Source organism: Meriones unguiculatus, chromosome 3 (assembly GCF_030254825.1).
Source record: "Meriones unguiculatus strain TT.TT164.6M chromosome 3, Bangor_MerUng_6.1, whole genome shotgun sequence".
Classification (NCBI taxonomy): Eukaryota; Metazoa; Chordata; class Mammalia; order Rodentia; family Muridae; genus Meriones; species Meriones unguiculatus.
This window is the reverse complement of record NC_083351.1, coordinates 163,709,971-163,728,160: the sequence shown is the minus strand read 5'-3', so window position 1 is coordinate 163,728,160 and position 18,190 is coordinate 163,709,971. Positions and strand designations below refer to the sequence as shown.

At 40.6% G+C, this 18,190-nt stretch overlaps 1 protein-coding gene across 7 annotated transcripts in view; it reads left to right on the top strand.

The window, feature by feature from the left end:
• The window catches only part of Ankrd17 (ankyrin repeat domain 17), a 131,885-nt gene extending 118,310 nt beyond the window's left edge, over nt 1-13,575 (top strand). For all 7 annotated transcript variants that reach the window (XM_060380920.1, XM_060380919.1, XM_060380916.1 and 4 more), the window contains 5 exons: nt 3,517-3,729; nt 7,312-7,560; nt 9,357-9,535; nt 10,657-10,821; nt 12,199-13,575. In XM_060380920.1, coding sequence (XP_060236903.1) covers nt 3,517-3,729; nt 7,312-7,560; nt 9,357-9,535; nt 10,657-10,821; nt 12,199-12,258 — 866 coding nt within the window. In that variant the 3' untranslated portion in view covers nt 12,259-13,575. The remainder of the gene's footprint in view (nt 1-3,516; nt 3,730-7,311; nt 7,561-9,356; nt 9,536-10,656; nt 10,822-12,198) is intronic.
• Nucleotides 13,576-18,190: the final 4,615 nt, after the last annotated feature.

Here is an 18,190-nt window from a genome sequence, read left to right as displayed (position 1 = left end):
CCTTGCTCTGCAAAAGGGTCCAGGGGCCTGTAGGATTTGCAGGAATGGAACTAACCTGAGAGGCTGAAGGAAGAGAAGCTTTGGGTTAGAGATCCATCTTCAGTATATCCTGTCTTGGAATACATGGGGGGAAAGGTCATGGTGATGCACACGTGCTGTCCCAGCATGTGGTAGGAGTGTTAAGTCATTTTCAGCAACACACTGATTTTGATCTACAGGAGAGCCCGCTAAGGAAGGAAGGAAAATACAAGTTTTACATTAATAAGGAAATACCAGCAAATACTGAGTAACAATTTATCAAGTTTGAATTCATTTCTGTTTGTCTTCGTTTTAAGATGAGAAAGATGTCCAGGTACACCATCTAATGTGGTAGCCCTGAGCTATCTCTTTTTTTTTTTTTTTTTTCCCGTCCTTGGTTTTTCGAGACAGGTTTCTCTGGGTAGACTTAGTTGTCCTGGACTTGATTTGTAGACCAGGCTGGCCTGGAAGTTAGAGATCTGCCTGCCTCTACTTCCTGGGATCAAAGGTGTATGACATTGAATTACCTCTTTTATTTCTATTTAGCTTAATGAAAATTGACCAGGTGTGATGGTGAATACCTTTAATCCCAGCCTTGGAAGGCAGAGGCACCCTTGGCTGTCCTGGACTCACTTTGTAGACCAGGCTTGCCTTGAATTTACAGAGATCTTCCTAACTCTGCCTCTCAAGTGCTGGGATTAACTACTTATTTAATTTAATTTAATTTTTTTTGTAGCGTTATAAAAGAATTGCAGCTTGTGTAAATATCTTAGGTAATTGTGGCATATATACTCAAAAGAAGAAATTAGTATTTTGGCAGTTGGCTACAGATTTTATGGTATTCAGATAACTACTTTGCCTGTTTTAAGATCCAGTATAGGATGAAAAATTGCATTTGGAACTATTGTGCTTTTGAAACAGCATGGTAGTCTGTACTTTTGTATTTCCAGCACATTTGGTTTAGGGTGGTCTTTGGCTTTATGTTGAGTTCATTTTCTTTTCCCCTGGGATATATGAGACCCATTTTTGTGGTTTTGTTTTTTGACACAGGGTTTTTCTTTGTAGCCCTGGCTCTCCTGAACTCAACTATCCTCTTGCCTCTGTCCCTCAAGTGCTGGGATTAAAGGTGTGCACCATCACTACCTGGAGAAATCCTGTCCTTTTTTTTTTTAAAAAAAAGAGTAAGTGTTGTGGGGTAGCCTGAGCATTTCAAGTTGTAAGAGATGAACACACTATGTGTTGTAATACATAGATTACATGCCATGCAGCAGGCCTGATACAAAGAGGTTTATTCGAGGGGAAGGGGAAGGAAGGAAGAAAGGACGGGAGATGGACAGACAGATGGTCAGTTGGAGACAGAGCCGTGAGGCCAGTGACAGACAGAGGGAGGCAGGCAGAAAGTGCAAGAGAAAGAGAGGGGATGGGATGGCAGGCTTGTTATATCTCAAGCACCTGTAGCAGGTGATGCCATAGAACACAGGTGGTAACATAAGAAGGTGTCATAACCCTAAAAGCCCCTGAGGGCAGGCCAATCGAATTGCCTACACAGCAACATAACACTATGATCTGTGGCCCACAGGATCTGATCCTATTTTTATTTTAAAGAATATTTTTATTTTGGAGTTGGATTTTGTTTTCTAAGTGCTGGGATTAAAGATGTGTGCCACCACCACCTGGCAGAATTCTTGTTCTAAATTTCTCAACCTTCTTCAAGTTCTTAGGAATACAGGTGTTACTGTAGTTACATATGGGCAGGGGGTGTCTTTTTTGGGGGGGGGGGGCGGGTTTGGTGTGAACTCTGGCTGGCCTGTTGCTACCTGTATAGTTCAGGCTGACCTTGGAGTCTCATGAAGCCTTCTTCCTCTGCCTCTTTAGTGCTTGGATTACATGAGTTTAGTACCCTGAGTATTGCTTTTCTTTCTCTCTTCTTGTTTCTTCGTTTTTAAGATGGTCTAGTTCTGGCACACCTGACAGGGATCTGCCATGTAGCCTCCCCATCACCAGTGCTAGGATTATAGACCTGAGGTACCACACCATGGGTTCCCCAAGTGTCAATATACTCTTAGTCATTCATTTCATACTATTTATAGCTGATTTTATAGTGTGGTAGGATGAATAAGTGGGACAGAGACCATGTGACCTGCAAAATACTCATGAACATAAAATTTTAAAGAAAAAAATAATTGGGATTTAAATAAAATTTAGCTCATTGTGGTGTTGCACATGGTTAAGGGTATTGTGAATTTGAGGTCTGGTGAGGCTACACCTTTTTAATTTTTATTTATTTATTGTGAGACAGGCTCTTACTAGGTAGCTCTTAGCACCTTAAAACTCACTATATAGTTGTCCCTGCCTCTGCCTCCCTAGTGCTGAGATCAAAGGCAGACACCACCATGTGATGCTATATCTTTTTAAAAAATTATTTTGGTTGCATTCTGTTTTATTATATGTGTAGGCTGCATTCATGTTATATGTGTAGGCTTCACTAATGTTTGCCTGGTACCCAGGGAAGTCAGAAGAGGGTCTTGGATTCCCTAGATAATTGTAACTCACCATGTGCGTGCTGGGATCCAGTCCCAGGTCCTCTGCAAGAATAACAAGTGCTCTTAACTGCTGAGCCATCTCTAGCCTCCCCGCCCACACTTTTTTAAAAGCAGATTTTTTTTTTAAATTTTAAGAACAAAGTGCAGAGTAACTGCTACTTCTGTATTCATTTGTTCATATCTTTTAATGAGGCATTTTTGTTTTGTTTTGTTGTTTTTTGTTTTTTTTTTCCAAGATGGTTTCTCCGTAGCCGTTGCTGTCCTGGACTCGTTTTGTAGACTACATTAGCCTTGAACTCAGAGATCTGACTCCCTTTGCTTTCCTGGTGCTGGGGCTAAAGGCATGTAGCACCACCTCTGGCTGAGGGAGTGGTTTTGAGAAAGGTCTTTCCTTACAGCCTAGCCTGCCTTCAAACTTACCATGTGGCCATTCTCAACCTAATGAGCAGTGGGATTACAGTGCATATGACCACGTGAGAGTCTACATGTGTGCACATCCCTGTGTTTGAGAGAGTATCTGTTAAAGCCAATCTGGCCTTCAATTTATTGGCCTTGAACTTACTTTAAATTTTATAGAGTTATTGAATGTATTAATTTATTGGATGATGGTATTCTGGCCCTCTTGACTCTTATCCTCAAATACTGGTGTTAAAGGTATTGCCACCACACCCAATTAAGACTTTCCTTCTAGCTGGCCATGGTGGCACACACCTTTAATACCAGCACTAGGAAGGCAGAGGCAGATGGATCTCTGAGTTCAAGGTTCTACACAGAGAAACCCTATTTTGACAAACCAAAATAAATAAGTAAATAAGTAAATAAATAAATAAAATAAAATAGAATTTGTTTACTTTAAAAATAAAAAGTAAAGTGCTTTCATATAAATTTGTGTGCTCTTCCCAGTGCTGCCTTCTGGGATAGTTTCTGTAGGTAATGGTGGTCTTGTCTATTGCAGGTATTGTCAACATGGACTCACCCTATGGTTCTGTAACACCTTCTTCTACACATTTGGGAAATTTTGCCTCAAGTCTTTCGGGAGGTCAGATGTACGGGCCTGGAGCACCTCTTGGAGGAGCCCCTCTTGGAGGAGCACCTGCTGCTGCTAACTTTAACAGACAGCATTTTTCCCCACTTAGTTTGTTGACTCCATGTTCATCAGCATCAAATGGTAAGTGCTCTGTATTCCAAAAGAAAACGTTTCTTCAAAAGCAAAGTGGTTAGAGCTCTGCAAGTGTAGTCTGTTTGTTTGGTATTTTGCTTGAGACAGTCTCTCCTATACACACATTCAGTATGTGGTAAAGGATGACCTTGAATCTGACCTTTCTGCTCACAGTTCCCACAGTCCGGAATTACAGGCATATGCTACTCCAAGTTTGGGATTTTTAACTTCACCATAATTTTATTCTGAGAAGAATATAATTTATAACTCTTGACAGTCTATCTATAAAATCTGTAAAGTCTATAAATCTGAAAGTCTTACCTGTAGAATCTATAAAATTTGTAGGTTTTAAACTATTGGGACTGGAGAAATATGGCTTAGTAGTTAAGAGCAGTTGCTGCTCCTAGAGGACCCACCTTTGATTCCCAGCACTCATTTCAGGGCCTCTCAACCCTCTCTGACTCTCATGCGCACCAGGCATACATATGGTACACATACATATATGAAGGCAAAACATTTCTACACACCAAAATCTTTAAGAAGTGCTTTTACAGCTGGGCATAGTGGCACACACCTGTAATCCCAGTGTTCCCAGAGGCAGAGGCAGGCAAATCTCTGTGAGTTAGAGGCCAGACTCTGCCATCAATCTGTAATCACAGTTCCCTTTTCACTTAACTTAAAAACAAATCATTTTGTCCTTAGTTTTTATTTTATGTGTGTGGTGTTTGTCTTACATGTATGCATGTGCACCAGGCAGAGTATCAGGTCATTTGGGGTCACAGGTAGTTTTGAGCTACACGTGTATGTTTAGAATTGGCCCCAGGCCCTCATGAAGAGCAGCCAGTGTTCTAACCACTGAGCCATCTCTCCAGCCCTTTTACTTAATTCTATGTTAGCTTCTTGAGTCACTGGATTTACAGGCACCACCACACTGCTTACCTTGTTTAAATTATGTACTTTATTTCAGCTTTTTGTATTTTTTTTTTTGTATTTTTTTTTTTTTTTTTTTTTCAAGACAGGGGTTCTCTGTGTAGCTCTGGCTGTCCTGGAACTCACTCTGTAGGAAAGCAGGCTGGCCTCAGACTCAGATCTGCCTGCCTCCGCCTCCCAAGTCCTTTGCCACCACTGGCTGGCTTTTTTGTATGTTTGTTTTCTTTTTGTTATTGTTTTTGAGATAAGGCTTTTCTGTTTACCCCTGGCCGTACTGGAACTCAGTCCATGGACCAGGTTAATTTGTTCTGGGATTGGAGGCACCTGCCGCCCACTGCTTTCACCAACAGGAGCACCAGCACTACCACCCTGCTTCTAGTTTCTAATGGAAATGCTCAAATTAACAATGTTAAGGATCACGGATTGTGTTAGGTGTAGTTATGTGTACCTTTGATCCTAAGCTTTCAAGGCTGAGTCACAGGGAGAGTCAGTTGAAGACCATCAAAAAACCAAACCAAACCCATTGCATTTGGTTGTAAGGCAACTCTCCAGTGCACAACCACCCCCATTATCTTAATAAGATTAGATGGCCATTGTCAAGACTGTGTGCTATGAATACCAACAGGATACAACAAAACAAAGATGATGAGGAACTGCCTCCAATTAGTATTTTTGTCAGCGTATATAAAGTTTTGTAGCAACCTAGTGTCTTTCTGTGAACTGATTTTTCCATGCCATGTTAGAACTCACAGATTTATTAGATACATGGATTCCTTTGCTTTTGCATCATAACAACTGTCCTAGTTACTTTTCTGTTACTATGAAGGCAACTTATAAAAGAAAGAGCTAATGGGGACCTATAGTTCCAGAGGTTTGAGTTGATGACCACCATGGAGGCGCATGGCAGCAGGTTGCCAAATACAACCCTGGAGTGGGAGTCAAAAGCTCACATCTCATCTGTTCGCATGAGAGATGAGGGGTGCTTGCACTAAATGGGAATGGATTGGGATTTTAAACTCTGCCCACCACCAATGTCATAGCTCTTCAACAGGGCCACACTTCCTAGTCCTTCTCAGTTTTACCAAGCGGGGACAGATACTCAAGCATGAGTCTAGGAGAGCCATTCTTACTCAACTACATTTCTCTCCCTGGCCCCGGGAACTTGTGGCCATATCATAATACGAAATGTACTTATTATAACTTCAAAATTTCCCATAGTATTTCAGTCTCAAGACTGAAAAGTCCAAGATCTCTTCTGAGACTCAAGGCAATCTCTTAATTGTGGCCCCTTATAAAATAAATTAAAAAAATTACGTATCTCCAGCATACAGTGACAAGAGAAATTCTGTAACTATGGTGTGTTGTCAAAGACCTTAGAAGGCTCTGCCCTCCCAGCCTTGCTGACTGCTGCAAGTTTCTTTTTGAGCAGGTTACACTCCCTGTCTAGGCACCTGATTTTATGGTTTTCCTTAACCATGAAGGAAGAGTCCAAACCTTTACTCCTATATCCTTAGTAAGGTTAAATCCAGACCCGTGTGCCTATGCTGCCAAGTTCCACTGCTTGCCCACTGTAGAACCTGGACTCCCTCCTAGAGTTAACATTTTCATCTTTTTGCCTGCCCGTGCTGCATAGCTTCACTTCCAGTTTTTTTTTTTTTTTTTTTTTTTTTTCCAGTTTTGGAAGCTTAGCTGAGTAGAGTCTTGCCCTGAGGATACCACTCCCTTCATTCCTTTCTCCTTAAAATCTCTCCTAATCTTTTCAGCAGAAGCCTTGGTCTTACATTAAATGCCCTGGTTGTCTTTTCTTTCTTCAAGCTGTACATTTTGCATTTCTTTTGGCCCAGCGTGCTCCTTTTCTTTCTAGAGCTGCTTAAAGGATTCCTAATAACCGGACAAAGTCAGTATTAGGCTTGAAATCTTGAAATCTTCTGCCAGTGAAATTGGTTGCAAACTTTTCAATTAGTCTCAAGGGCAAAGAGATGAAGAACTAACAAAGCCCTGGCTTCTCTGAAACACTATGTAGACCAAGCTTGACTGGAACAGAGATACTCTCTTCAGAGTGCTGGGATTAAAAGCATGTGGTTGGGCCTTTGAAACCTCAGAGCACATTCCTAATGACACACTTTATCCAACAAGATAGTACTTCTAACCTTTTCCAAATATTGTACCAATTGGGGACTAATAATTCAAATATTTGAGGCTGTGGAGAGTCATTCAAAGTACCCGAGACTGGGTTTCTCTGTGTAGCCTTGGCTGGACTTGCCTAGTAGACCAGGCCGCCCTCAGAGAGATCCATCTGCCTGTACCTCCCCTAGTGCTGGGAATATAGGCATGTGCCACCACACCCAGCTTAAGCATTATTCTTAAAGCAGAAGAGAAAATTATTTCAAAGGAAAAAAAAAAGAGGCTGGGAGTGAGGGAGAAGAGGAAGAAAAAGTAATGGGAGTGAGGGGAGTAAAAATAAAGTATAATGATGTATGTATGTATGTGAAAACTAGTATCTTTGTATAGAAATCAAAATGTAATTAAAAGTATTATACTTATATCTCAGCTTTCCTCAGAAAATGTATATTTTAGCTGTCCTCAGAATTTAATATCTGATTTTACAAAATGAAATATTCTACAGAGTGCCTATATTCTATTTCAAAACATCTTTTCCAGAGTCTCCCACACAGTCGGTATCCTCTGGAGTTCGTGCACCGTCTCCTGCCCCATCATCAGTACCTTTAGGGTCTGAAAAGCCCAGCAATGTGTCTCAGGACCGGAAAGTTCCAGTCCCTATTGGGACTGAACGTTCTGCACGTATCAGGCAAACTGGAACTTCAGCTCCATCTGTTATTGGGAGTAATTTGTCTACATCAGTAGGACATAGTGGCATCTGGTCCTTTGAAGGGATTGGTGGCAATCAAGGTATGATATGCTGTCATGTTACTGGAAATGTATTCATTTAGCTATACTATTTTAATTGATTTCACAATCATTACTGTTTAATTTTTTTTAGATATTTTTATTTACTTTTATGTGAATGGTTTTTCATTCATGTCTTTTTTCAGCACCTGTATGCCTGGTGCCTGAAACTAGGGATAGAGCCAGTTTTGCGTTGCCATTTTAGTGCTGGAATTTGAACCTAGGTCCTCTGGAAGAGCAGGCATTGTGCTTTACTGCTGAGCCATCTCTCTAGCCCTCATTATTTCTTTAAAGAATCTCTGTGTCTGTCTCTTCAGTTAGCCTAGTCAGTTTATTTTAGTTCTGGTTTCACATAGTTTTTCCCACTCCACTTACTCATCTCCGAAGATAATGTAATGCGCAGAGAGATTTTGTTTTTTTTGAGAAAGTTTTCCTGTATACTAGGCTGGCAGCAAACTTCACTATGTAGCTGAGGATGAGGATGTACCTCATCCTTTTGCCTTCACCTCCCAGTACTTTGATTACAGGTGTTTGCCATCTTGTCTTTTGCAAGCCTACTGCCCTCTTCCCCCATGGGCATTTTTTTCTTATTATTATTTATTACAATTTATTCATTTTGTATCCCAGCTGTAGCTCCCTCCCTCATCTCCTCCCCGTCCCACCCTCCCTCTCTCTTCACCCTCTATGGCCCTCCCCTAGTCCACTGATATGGGAGGTCCTCCTCCCCTACTGTCTTATCCTAGCCTATCCAGTCTCATCAGGACTGTCTGCATCTTCTTTCTCTGTGACCTAGTTAAGCCACCTTGCCAGGGAGAGATGATCAAAAAGCTGGCCACTGATTCCATGTCAGAGACAGCCCCTGCTCTCATTACTAGAGAACCCACATGGAGACTAAGCTGCCCATGGGCTATATCTGAGCAGGGAATCTAGGTCCTCTCCTTCGGCTCAGGGGGACCTACAGAGACTGATGAATCAGCCAAGGGCCTACTAGTATTTTCGCTGTGCCATATTAAAACATTATTTCCTTTGAGTTCTTTTGGCTTTCTTTTAGCCCCCCTCCCCCCCCAGTGTTCTGCTGCTATCGGCGTTGTTGCTGCTGTTGTTGCTATTTGAGTGAATATTTATTTAAGGGATTTCTCATGTGAATCCTTCACTTTCCATCAATGCTACTATTCATGGTCAAGCTTTTCAAGAGTGCCCTTTCACAAATAACTGATGTATTCCAGTTGCACTGTCAGAATACTTAGCATAGTTTTTTTTTTTTTTTTTGTTTTTTATTTTATCTTTGCATGAATTAGTGATATTCATGACAACTTTAAAGTTCTCTGTCCGAACTATTTGTCATCTAATTTCCTCAAACATAATTTAGGAACATTTTTAGGATACATTTACTTCTTATCCTTCTCCCCCCTCCCCCCGTACTTCAGTTAGGAAGAATGAGATTATGTGATATTCATTTCTAAGGTAACAAGGTCAGGAATACTGTGAATATCTATGATATGTCAGTGTCTAAAATCAAAAGACATCCATAGTTTCTTAATTGTCTTATAGTCCTTCTCACAGACTTAAGGTCAGAAAAGCAAATCCACACATTTCCAACTATATTTGATTTTATGTTATGTTTTATGACACAATTTATGTTCACGAAGCACTGTGGAAATACCGCTATATAAACATACAAAAGTAGATTAGTTTGAAAGAATGCAGTTTGGTATAAGTTAAAATAGAAATTGTAGAATATTTGCTATAATTTTTTTTGAATGTTATCAACTTTTGTTTCTGACTTTCTTTTCTCTCAGACAAAGTGGACTGGTGTAACCCTGGGATGGGAAATCCCATGATTCACAGGCCAATGTCTGACCCAGGAGTGTTTTCACAGCATCAAGCAATGGAGCGAGATAGTACAGGAATTGTAACTCCTTCTGGTACATTCCATCAGCATGTTCCTGCAGGATACATGGACTTTCCTAAAGTTGGGGTAATTTAAATAAGCATTTTCATTATTACAGAATGTTTTTTCTTATTTCTGGTCATCTTCTATTTCCAAGTGCATAAGCATCTCTGAAGCCCTGCTTGGGCATGACAGGTCAGTTTGACTGAGACAGAAATGTTAGGTTAAACATAGGAAGATTATCCTAGTCATTTAGGGACTCTTGTTTTAGGAGTCTTTTGTTTGTTTGTTCTGATTGGGATGTGTTGTTTATTGTTTCTTGGTTTTAGCTTTTTATTTTTATTTATGTGAACGTGTGGGTCTGCATGTGCTTGTGAATGCGGGTGTCCACTGAGGCCAAGGAGGGCCTTGTCGGATCCCTTGAAATTAGAAGAACTCAGGAGCTATCACAGATAGGAGCTAAGAATTGAACTCGGGTATTCTGTAAGAGCAGCAACACTGTAACTGCTGAGCCACCTCTCCAGCTCATTTAGAAATCTTTTTATAGCTAGGGATGACCTTCAGCTTCTGATTCCACCTCCAACATGCTGGTGTTGCGATTATAGACGTGAGCTACTGTGTCTGCCTTTAGTGGAATGCTTTTTGAAAAATATTTTCAATATAGTATTCTTTATACCCTGTGCTTGTTTGTTTTTGTTTGTTTGTTTTTGTTTGTAAACAGGGTCTCAACGTGTAGCGCTAGCTAGTCTGGAACTCTGTGAGGACCACACTGGCTTCGAAATCACATAGATTTATCTGCTTCTGCCTCCTAGGTACTGGGATGAAAGGCCTGGCCCACCATGTCCAGCTATACTCTGCTACATGAGCTCATATCGGAGAATAATTTCTAGGCTCTGTGAATAACTTAACACATTTATAAAGTCAATTGAGACTTTAAAGTCAATTTTAGGGTATTTGACTCTTAAGTTTGTTTGCTTTTGTTTCCTTTCGCTTTTGTGACAGAGTGTATATGTATCCTTGGTTGGACTTTAAACCTGGTTTACTCTTTAAACCGGGCTGCCTTCACCTCACAATTGCCTCTTTTTATTTTCTGTGACAAGTTCTCTCCAAGTAGTCCTTGCAAGGTTGTTTATAAGAGGTGGGAGGGGGAAAAAAAAGGCTAATGATGTCTTGGATATTAATCTGTTTCCTCACCCCATTTCTTTAAGGGTATGCCTTTTTCTGTGTATGGGAATGCAATGATACCTCCAGTAGCACCTATCCCTGATGGTGCTGGAGGACCCATATTTAATGGCCCTCATGCTGCAGACCCTTCTTGGAATTCACTGATAAAGATGGTTTCAAGCTCCACAGAAAACAATGGTCCTCAAACGGTAAGGCTGATTATTCAGCAATAGTCACATGTTTACTAAATACAAACAAACAGAATGTAGGTAAATCATGGTTGCAATGGAACACAATGAGGAGAGGAAATTTACTATAGATGAATTGCATCAGAAACCTTGGTACTGACTTTTTAAAATTTATTATAGAAAGGTATTTTGTAGATTATTCTGTAACAGATGATACATATAGAACTTATTTTATATAGCCTGACGTAGTAGTGCACACTTATAGCCCGAGCACTCAGCAGGTAGATCTTTGTGAGTTCGGGGTTAGCCTGGTTTACATAGAGAATTCCAGGCCATCTAGGGCTTCATGGTAAGACCCTGTTTCAAAAACAAACAAAAAATATTATGTTGCAAAGTGATCTTCATATAAAATAATTTTATACTAACATAACAGTTTGCTACTGTGTAAAGAGCTATTCAGTCTGTTTTAATAGTATCATGACAAAACTATACATAACAGAAAACTTAGAGAAATGATTATTCACTTAGTATGAGAGGACTGCATCTTCCTGTGCCTGGTCTAGAAGATAGCCCAGGGTGACGTAATGTACAATTGCTTCAGCATCCCTGGAACTGGGATCATGGGTATAAGTGACCATACTTGACTCACCCTTAAGTTATTTTGGTGTATGTCTGGTATCTCTGAATAACTGTCCTTTCAAAGCAGTCTCTATGTCGTCAAATGGTTTTAAAATTGCTTGAACATCACCTCTTGTAAGAGTTTCAAAAAGAGAAAAGAGAAGCAAGGGAAAGAGGTTTGGGTGATGTTTAGTGACAGAGCATATACTTAGCATCCTCAAGGCCCTAGACTCAGTCCCTGGTCTGGGACATGGCATTACTGTTTCCTCTGTTATTTCCTAGTATGTTGCAATCTGTTAAGTGACTTATTTTTTTTTTAAACTTTGTCTGTATGGTTGTTTTGCCTGCATGTATGTCTTATCTCACGTGCATGCTTTGTGCTTTTGGAGCCCAGAAGAGGATCTTGGAACTAGAATTAGAGATAGTTAAAAAGCTTCCATGTAGGCCCTGGGAATCAAAGCCAAGTCCTCTGCATCCTGTGCTCTTAGCCATTGAGCCATCTCTCCAGTCCCCAGTCTTTTCTCCCCCTCTCAGTTCTTTGACACAAGGTCGCAAGTAGCCTAGGCTGTCCTTGGTACTCACTGTAAGATGAGGATGACCTTGAACTCCCTTTTCCTTGAATGTGGAGATTAAGTGTGTCTGTAATCTTGGCTGTGCTTTGAAGATGTAATGAAATTAAGTTGTAGTCCATAGGTACTTTGGTGTTTTTAAGAGTATTTACCTGAACTTTAAGTATCTGTTTAACTTCTATTTGGTGAAACGCATGCTCTGTATTCGTAGGTGTGGACCGGACCCTGGGCACCTCACATGAACAGTGTGCACATGAACCAGCTTGGCTGATGAGGATAAGCCTGTTAGCCTGCAGATTCCTTTCATTCAGAGGAAATCACAAGTGGCCGAGAAACATTTTTATGCTCCCAAATCATTCTACTGATGTGCTTGACTGAAGTGTGTAGGCTTTTTGCAGAAGAACTTACTAACTGACCTATTTTCTGTGAACATTTGTGACTGCCCATTCTCCATCATCATCCGTTTTTACCTTAGTTAGCATTTTTTCTTACCATTTTTTTCTTCTTTCTTTCCCATTTCTCCTTTGGACATAACTTTCTGTTGAAGCTGTTCTTTGGCTGGTTGGTTTTAGTACTGTAAACTGCTTCTGAGCAAACACGGAAATTTAGCAAAATTATGTAAACTTGATCCTGAAGTTTTAGAATGGCAAATAAATGTACAATTGTTTACATAACAGAAAAGGCTAAGCAGAAAGTAAATTTCAGTATGTCAGTATAGAGGCTCTACTTTATGTAGAATTAAATTAATGTGAGATATGTACCTTCATATTCAGAAATCTGGATGTTTCCTTCATACATTAAACCATTAATAAGCATCATAACTTTTCTACTTGTATAATTTAAGCATAAAGTAAAATGATGGGCATTATCAGTGGATGTTTCCCTGTGTTAGCTTCTAAAACACCCATCTTGCTCCCTTTTGGGTTTGTTTGTAGCAAGGCATATAGAAGAAATTTCTGATTTTTCCATGTCTTTATTAAATTTGTCACATTTTTCGAACTAATCCACACTATCTCTTCAGTTTGGACTCTATCTCTGCCACTATTACTAGTAAGATTCTCTTGCTCAAATAGTGAAAAACATCCTGTAAAGCTTTTTACTGTCGTGGCTGCTACACAGACGTGGAGCATCTTCATTGGCACCAGTGGTTTCTTCTAACCAGAAAACTTGAGACTTTTGAGTAACTTAAAAGCCACCACAGTTCTCAGTCAGCATATACTGTTTATTTTTAAAGATTTCAGCATATTTTATATTGGATAATATTGATTCTTAACATTGGCTTCCTGGTCAGCAAGAGTCAACATACAGTTTTCCCTTTTCAAGCATCTGTCTTAGGTTGAAAGGCTCCTTGCTCTCTGCACTTGTTGGTAGCAATGAAAAGGATGAACAGCTAACTTGGGCCAAGTCAAAAAGGAGTGTTTGGGATTGTTTTTAAGACGATTTATGGTCAATACATGAATACACGGATTATAAATTAAAGTCTCCATTTAACCTGTTTATATGTGATTCAGGGCCACACTAAACTACTCAGTGGGAATTATATATTCCATCCACTTGAAACAATAAACAATAATGTATACAAGAAGAATATGTGTCCTGCCCTGTCTCCTATGGAAAAGTAACTCACATGGTTGAAATACTGACACTTTGGTTTTTAATTAGGTATGAATGTCACAAACATGAATTAAAGCTTAGATACACTGCCTAGAGTTGATAATAATATTCATGGGTTGTCAAACTATATGTGATGGTTTCCTGCCTCTAGTGACCTGAGTGAGGAGTATAGGGCATTTTCTCAAACCTACCCAGCTGTTTGGATCATAAGTGTATACATTAGGTTTTCCAACTAAGATTGATATACCCGAATTAGGAGGAAAATAGCCTGCAAATTTAGCCATGAGTTAAAAACAAAAACTCTAGCGCTTTACACAAAGAAACCAACAGCAAGAAAAGTGTGTGATGTTAACATTTTATATTGAGTTTTGTCATGGTTCTGTCTTTTTCTCTCCCACAATTCTTTCCTGAGATAACTCGTTACTTTCTGCATAAAATGATCCCATTGGAGAACAGACACTTCTCAGCCTGTGCTGCCGAATGTGAGTGGTTGTGTTCCCCACAGGCAGCAGGGATGGAAAACTTGACCTTTTCTTGATTTTAACAAGAAAAAGGAAATAGATTAGAGCTCTTTAATCTCTACACTTAGAGGTCAGGTTTATTTATAAAGGACAGCGCTAGGCGGTTCTAAGAGTCCTGGAAGTGTGTACTAGGAACATTACTCAAATACATTTTTATACTTCAGATGTAACGTAGAAAATTTTTATTTAAACAATAAAAAGAATAGTTTTTGAGACCATGTAGGTTTTTTTTTTTTCTTTTTGAAGTATGTGATTATCTCTACAAACTACATAGTGTGCCTTTTTAAGTGACTTAGCAGCTGGTTGTGGTGGTGCACACATTGAATACCAACACCCTGGAGGCAGAGGCAGGTGGATCTCTTGAGTTCAAGGTCAGTCTGGTCTACAGAGTGAGTGAGTGAGTTCTTTGATAGCCTGGACTACACAGAACCTTTGGTGTGATGCCTTTGATCCCAGCACCAGTGCTGGGAGATAGAGGCAGGTGGATCTCTATTTTGAGGCCAGCCTGGACTAGTTCCAGGCCAGAGAGGGTTACAAAGCAATACCCTGTCTCCACCTCTGCTCCTCCTCCCCAAAAGAAAAATATGCCTAAATCGACTCGAAGGGGTTATGTTTAAATAATTCACTTCCAGACATGGTGGTACATGCCTTTGATTCCAGCATTCAAGGAGACAGACGGATCTCTGTGTGAGTACGAGGCCAGCCTGGTCTACAGAGTGAGTTCCAGTACAGCTAGAGCTACACAGAGAAACTTAGTCTCAAAAAAAAACTACCACCACCAACAACAACAACAAAAAAAACCCGATCATATATATATATGTTTTACCCCCCAAACATTTTAGAAATCTTAGTTGGAAAATAAGCACTCTAAATGACAACATCTGTAATGGCATTTTGAGTAGTGTCTTAGGTTGAGTGATTGGTAAAATGTTTGTCTAGAATGTGTTGAGCTGGTTAACCCTGGTACTGAATAAATTGGAGGTGTTGGGGACATGCCTCTGATGCTCACAATCCCAGCACTTAAGCTTTGTAGCTGAGGTTGGCCTTGAACACTAGATCTTGCCTCTGCCTACTGAGCACTGGATTTCTACTGAACTGGTACTACTTTCTTTCACACCATCATAAGTTAGAAAAAGGATTAGAACCATTGGACTGTCAGTTTTCTTACGGAGTCCTTGAGCTTGCTCTGTAGCCCTAGGGTGATCTCCCACTTATAGCAGTCTCCAGCCCTTGCTTCTTGTGTGCTGGCATGGATTTGTGCCATTATAAACCTGCCTCCATCCCCCTTTCTAAGACAAAATCTTGCCATCTACAGACTAGGCTGGAACTCAGTAGGTATCCTCAAAACATACCTCGTGGTTTCTTAGGGGGGAAAATTACTTTGTGTGGGAGTAGAGGTTGTTGAGATTGATTTATTGTGTAGGTTTCTGAGGCCAGAAGAGGGTCTTCCTAGAGTTCCCAGGTTGTTGTGAGTTGTCTGATGTGGGTACTGGAAAATAAACCTCTAAGCCATCTCTCCAGTCCCCTGGATGTATCTCTTCAAGGAACTCAGAAGTTGAGAAAAATAAAATTAGTTGTCTGATACATAGTAAAATTGAATAAGTTGATTACAAATACTGAATTTTTTTATATAAGTATTTTAATGTGTTTCACAAGAGTTAATTTGCCTTGCTGGGATTGATGTGATTAAATTTGCTTGTTCAAATACATGTCATTTTATACTATAATGTGCATTTATAACATAACATTTCACAATGATGTCATACACATTAGTGATAACACTACTATTGCATTGAAATTCAAGATTTGCAGACACTTCCCTAGCATTTGCCAGATTCTGACTGGATTAAGAATTGGGTCAGGGTTTTTGTTCTCTTGCAGAAGACACTGACTTGATTTTCTAAGTCTAGTTCCAGGGAATCTGATGCCCTCTTCTGACCTTTGAGGGCACAGATGGGCAGGTGGTGCGGTACATACATGTAGAATGCACATGAAATGCTAAAGTCTTTTAATAATTGCAAACATGCTTTGTCTCAGGGAGTTTTCAGGGGCTTATTACAAGCTGTGGCCACTCATTTTTAACTCTTTTTGAGAGGCATCTCTGATGAAACTTGTCCTTGAATTCTGATCCTCCTGCTTTTGTCTCTGGTACTTACTAGTGTATGAGGATTGCTCAGAGTACAAAGTCAGCTTGGGTTATATGTTAAGTTCCCGATAGCCTGTGCTACACTGAAACTCATCTGGGGGTTGTGTGTGTGTGTGGGGGGGGTTAAAGCTGTGTCTAACAGTCTTCATCCAATCTGTCGATGCAAAGAACAGCTCCTTCAAGCTGTCCCCGTGATCCCACGTGAGTTTGCCCCTTCCACTTTGCACATGGTTCATGTGAGTTCAAAAAGCTTTAAAGGCAAAGTTCGGATCTGCCAGATCCTCAGTGCAGAAAGTATTGCAGCACACATGTGACCTGAGTAAAAGTGGATGGAGAGGACTGACTCCATGAGCTAGACAAGTCATGCAGATTAATAATAAAAACGTAAAAAGTATGCTCATGCAGTTACCATAAAGTATAGTTTACATTATATCAGGTTTTTTTGTTTTTTGAAACAGGGTTTTCTCTGTGTAGCCATGGCTGTCCTGGAACTTACTTTGTAGAGCAGGCTGCATAGCATCAAACTTCGAGATTGCTCACCAGTGCCCCAGTGCTGGGGTTATAGCCATGTGCCATCACTGCTTGGCAGTTTTTGATTTATATCTATAATTTGGCATGTGAATGTGGGTGCTCACAGATGTCAGAAGATGTCAGGTAAAGAGCTAGAGTTAAAAGTTTTAAAGATTCTAATAACTGCTTGAAAGTTTTGGTTTAGGGTTTGCAAAAAATAAATCTAACATGCTAATTTACACAGAGTAAGGGTTGTTTAGGTTTAATATAAATAGATGCGGATTTGCTTATTTTCCCTGTGTTGAGGATTAATGCTTGACCCTCATGGTAGGTTGGGCCTTGAGTGAGTTGTGTCATTTTTACATAACTTCTCTGACATAAGGCCACTTTGGAAGGGTCAACTGGATGTTACCTGTTTTGTTTGGTTGGTTTTTGGAGACAGGGTTTTTCTGTGTAATGGAGTTCTGACTGTCCTGGACTGGCTTTGTAGACGAGGCCAGTCTCGAACTCAGAGAGATCCTCCTGCCTCTGCTTCCCGAGTGTTGGGATTAAAGGCGTTTGCCACCACTGTCAGGCCATTTAAGTTTTCTTACATAGATTATGGTTGGTTTTGAAGGCAGGAGAGGAGATCCAAGTTCCAGGAAATAAGTTATCTGATTCCTTTGGTAGGTGTGCAGTAAAGTAGGGGATAATATCTACAGTTTGGCTTTACCAAACACTGGACAGGTTTCTAAACACTCAAAATTAGCTTTGGCATTCTCTAGGGGCGGGTGCATCCGTAAGAAAACTCATCCCAGTTAGTCGCTGTAGAGGGAACACAAAACAGAAAAACAGGCAGTCCGTGTAGACCCCGTGCATTCCATTCCGGAAGCCAGTGTTGAGGCAAAGTTGTGCTGCTAATCGTAATTCACTTTTTAAAATGAAAAGGAGTAAAGAACTCTATTTCCCGCTTTTTATTATGACCACGATGGTGACCGTTTTCAGAGACTCATCAGGTGGTCAGTCCTCGCTGGCCTGGGGCTCATAGCAGACCAGGCAGGCCTCTAGCACACAGGAGCTATCCCTGCCTCTGCCTCCTGAGTGCTGGCGGGGGCTTGTGCCACCACGCCCGGCATTCTGCATTCTCATGTTTAAAAGTAATACCGAATGGTAACCCGCACAGATAAGAGCATTTTACGTCCTTTATATCTGGTAGAAACGTGGACAGACTAACGCTGCGCGAACCGAAAACACCCATTACTCCCAAAGTAGGTGTTTCTTCAGCAGTTGCTCGAGTCAGACTCTAAGCGCGTCCACGGCGGAAGCAGCCGGGTCACAGGAAGTCCACAAGGGACAATTCGGTGGAAACTGAAACTCAACAGCAAGGCAGTTCGCTCGCCCCGCCCAACCCTGCAGTTCCGGTTCCGAGTGCT